The 3,081-nt window shown below is 39.3% G+C and overlaps 1 protein-coding gene across 1 annotated transcript; it reads right to left on the minus strand.

The window, feature by feature from the left end:
• Window positions 1–2,517: 2,517 nt before the first annotated feature.
• On the minus strand, window positions 2,518–2,849 carry LOC101589406 (cytochrome c oxidase subunit 6C-like). Its single transcript, XM_004633381.1, has 2 exons — window positions 2,738–2,849; window positions 2,518–2,633 (listed from the first exon to the last, which is right to left on the minus strand). Exons 1-2 carry the CDS (start codon window positions 2,847–2,849, stop codon window positions 2,518–2,520), a joined length of 228 nt encoding a protein of 75 aa, XP_004633438.1.
• Between the last annotated feature and the right edge of the window lie 232 nt (window positions 2,850–3,081).

A 3,081-nucleotide genomic window follows, 5' to 3' on the forward strand; every position in this document is an offset into this window, starting at 1 on the left:
TCTTGGCAGAACCAGGGATTCAACTCAGGCCCTTATGCTTGCCAGGGAACCACTTATTCTACTGAGCCATCTCCCAGGCCCTCTTCCACATTCTCATCTCCGAGCATCAGATCCCTAAGCCCCCACTTTAGATCATGTATTTTAGCACTTGGTCTAACTTTTTGAATTAATTTTCCCTGCATTAGTTACGATATTCTAGATATCATAGCAATTATTTACAGAAATCAAATCAAAACATGCAGTTATGCAACTCACAATGCAATAGTATTTGCAGTGAGCAGGTTAATGACTGTTCTTCACAAAGAGGCCTCAGAATTTAGAAACTCTCTTCTTTTCAGTGCTTCTAGGACCAATCCGATGAGGAACTCCATTCCAGCTTTTGGAAAGGGAAATGGGACAGAAGACCTTGGACAGAAGCTTCCATAAGCAGGAGCAGAAGAAATCTGCATTGTGTGTCCTTACATACTACTGCTTTTTAGTTTAAGTGTAGAAATACGCTGAACTTCGAAGATCTAGTCTAAAGACAAAATATCTTGGTGTGAAAAAGGAAATCAGAAGTGTGAAAGAATACTCAAGAGTTCCCACAGACTAGACAAGATAAGGAAACACGAAAAGTGTGTGAAACAAATGATCCTGGAATTGGTCCTGGAGTAGGAAAAGGCCTTCAGGATCCCAGGCAGTGAATTAGAATAAGATTTGTAGACTACAGAATAGTATTCTATCAGTTTTCTTACTCTAATAATTATGCCGTAATTAGTATTTTCAGAAGTTCAGTGCATATAAAAAACTTCACGTAATTTCTGCAAGGTTTATGCATGTGGAGTTATTTCAGAATGACAATTCTAAATGCCAGAAAGGAAAGAGTCATAGATTCCAAGAGCTGTATAGAAGATACCTACACCAAACAAATGGTTAAGTTTAAAAATAATTAGGAAAGGTATCTTAAGAGTAAGTGGACATAGTTTGTGCAAAAAGTTTTCTAATGGGGAATGATATAAGAATTTACTATTGCAAGATTAGAGCATATTTTCTCGAGCTTTCTATTGAACAATAGTGAATTCATTAATTTTCACTTCTGTGGACAAGCTATGAGATTATAAAACATAACATTATAAAGTTTAGCTGTTATTTTTTTATAAAGCAGAAGTAGAGACAAGAGATTCAATGCATGTAGCTTAATTTGAAGCCATCCCTCTCAAAATGAACCTGGGTGATTCTGGGCAGGGGAAGGAAAAAGGAAAACTAATCTTTCAGCTGAAAACTGGGCTGGTATGATGATAGATCTCAGTAGTTCGGGGAACTTTGGAGGCTATAGTGAAGACTTTCTGCTCTACACAGCCTAGGAAAGCATTTGCCACGCCTATTTGCCACTCGCCCAGATGTGCCCAGGGTTCCTCACGCTATCTCATTTTCAGATCTGCATCTATGCTCAAATGACTCTACCAACTCTTTCAGGTGCTGTACGTGGTGCCATTCCCTAGAGAAGAAGGAAACATACAATTAAATTGAGTCACATATTCCTTTTTTACTTATTTTACTTATACTCCTCTGGTTCCTGTAGCAATGACCAAATACAAATATTTGACCAAGAGGATGGGGTATTGTGGGTGCTCAGTACGTTTCGCCTCTTGTGCTTTCACCTCTCTCAGATCATCATGAAGCCAGGACCATCGCAAATTCTGCAATGCGGTGTTCGGTCATAATTACTACAGAAGATTCAATACCAAAGAATTAGTAAGTCAATTTCAGACTTGATAGTTGTAACTGGTATGGGGCTGAGATTTTGTTCCTAAGATGTATTTTCTATGTTCATTTTAGATTTTCCTCACCCTAGCTGGAGAAATGAACAGAGTAATGAATCTGATCCCTGAGTTGCCTTTGACTCTAGTACCATGATTAGGAAAACTGCTTGCTTACAATTATCACTGAATTCGTGAGCACCGAGAGATTCTACAAAGCTGGCTTAGAGACAGAGACCTTTCTCTCTCCACTATCCAACAACATTTTTTTTATCCTCACAATAATCAGTATAAATTAACTTACAAATTTGATAACTTCATTCATTGTTTACTGGTCAATTTACATGGGAACTCCAGATTGTTGAAGAGTCACAGTTTGGAATTCAGTGAAACCCTCATTGCTTGCCTATAAGGAGACATCCTTCTCAGAACACTGACCACTATGGCTGTGGACAAATGAAACAAAAATTCCTTATTTATGCTACTGGAATATGTGATAAGAGTTCTGATTTTCTAAGACTTGCTGTCAACATTTGTGTGTTTGGGGTTTTATACAGACTGTCCAGGATCTTATAGTTGTTTTGCCAAAATATTTCAGCCTCTAGGATGGCAATCCAATTTCATCTGAACATTTTTATTTTACTGTCCACGCAAGTGTTAATTTGTCATGAGAATCTAAGTACTCCTTAGCCCACATATTCATGTTTAACAGTTCAAGAACCCAGAACAGTGACAAATGTCTATGGAACTCAATCCAAAGAAACCTTTTATTCCTATATCACTTTGCATTCTGAAAGATGCCAGCCTTCCTCATTTCTTCAAAATCTTTCATGGAATCATAACTTCTATAGAAATTGGAATATACCTTCTTTCTTGGTTCAGCCACACCAAACTCATAGAAAGCTGCAAGCCCCAGGGGTTATAGAGAGCTGCAAGCGCCAGGGATTATAGAGAGCTGCAAGCGCCAGGGATTATAGACAGCTGTAAACCCCAGGGATTATAGAGAGCTGCAAGCCCCAGGGAGACAATGAATGCTCCAATAATACAAATCTGCAGGGGCCTGGCCAGAAGCCCCCACATCTGGGTTTTTGCCAACACACTGGAACACATGGTTGTTACCGTCCTCCACGCCAAGGTCCTTTCTGGCTGACTAGCTGAACAGTTAATGAGACATTAGATCACACCTTTCCAGTATGCTGTTTCTAGGCAATAACTCATGTGCTTCCACAATAAAAAGGGCTCTTGCTTTGAGAAGATCTTCATTGTAGATCCCATGGACATGAACTCTGCATTCTTCCAGCCCGCCGTTGGTGATGCCAGAGTTATTGTGAGCAGGGAAAGC

Source organism: Octodon degus, unplaced genomic scaffold (genome assembly GCF_000260255.1).
Source record: "Octodon degus isolate 3935 unplaced genomic scaffold, OctDeg1.0 scaffold00054, whole genome shotgun sequence".
Classification (NCBI taxonomy): Eukaryota; Metazoa; Chordata; class Mammalia; order Rodentia; family Octodontidae; genus Octodon; species Octodon degus.

Coding starts and splice junctions, on each gene's coding strand:
- LOC101589406 (XM_004633381.1), bottom strand. CDS start 2,849: ATGTGTTCCAGTGTGTTGGCAAAAACCCAGATGTGGGGGCTTCTGGCC. Junction 2,634..2,737: donor GGGGCTTGCAGCTCTCTATA/ATCCCTGGGGTT, acceptor CAGCTTTCTATG/AGTTTGGTGTGGCTGAACCA.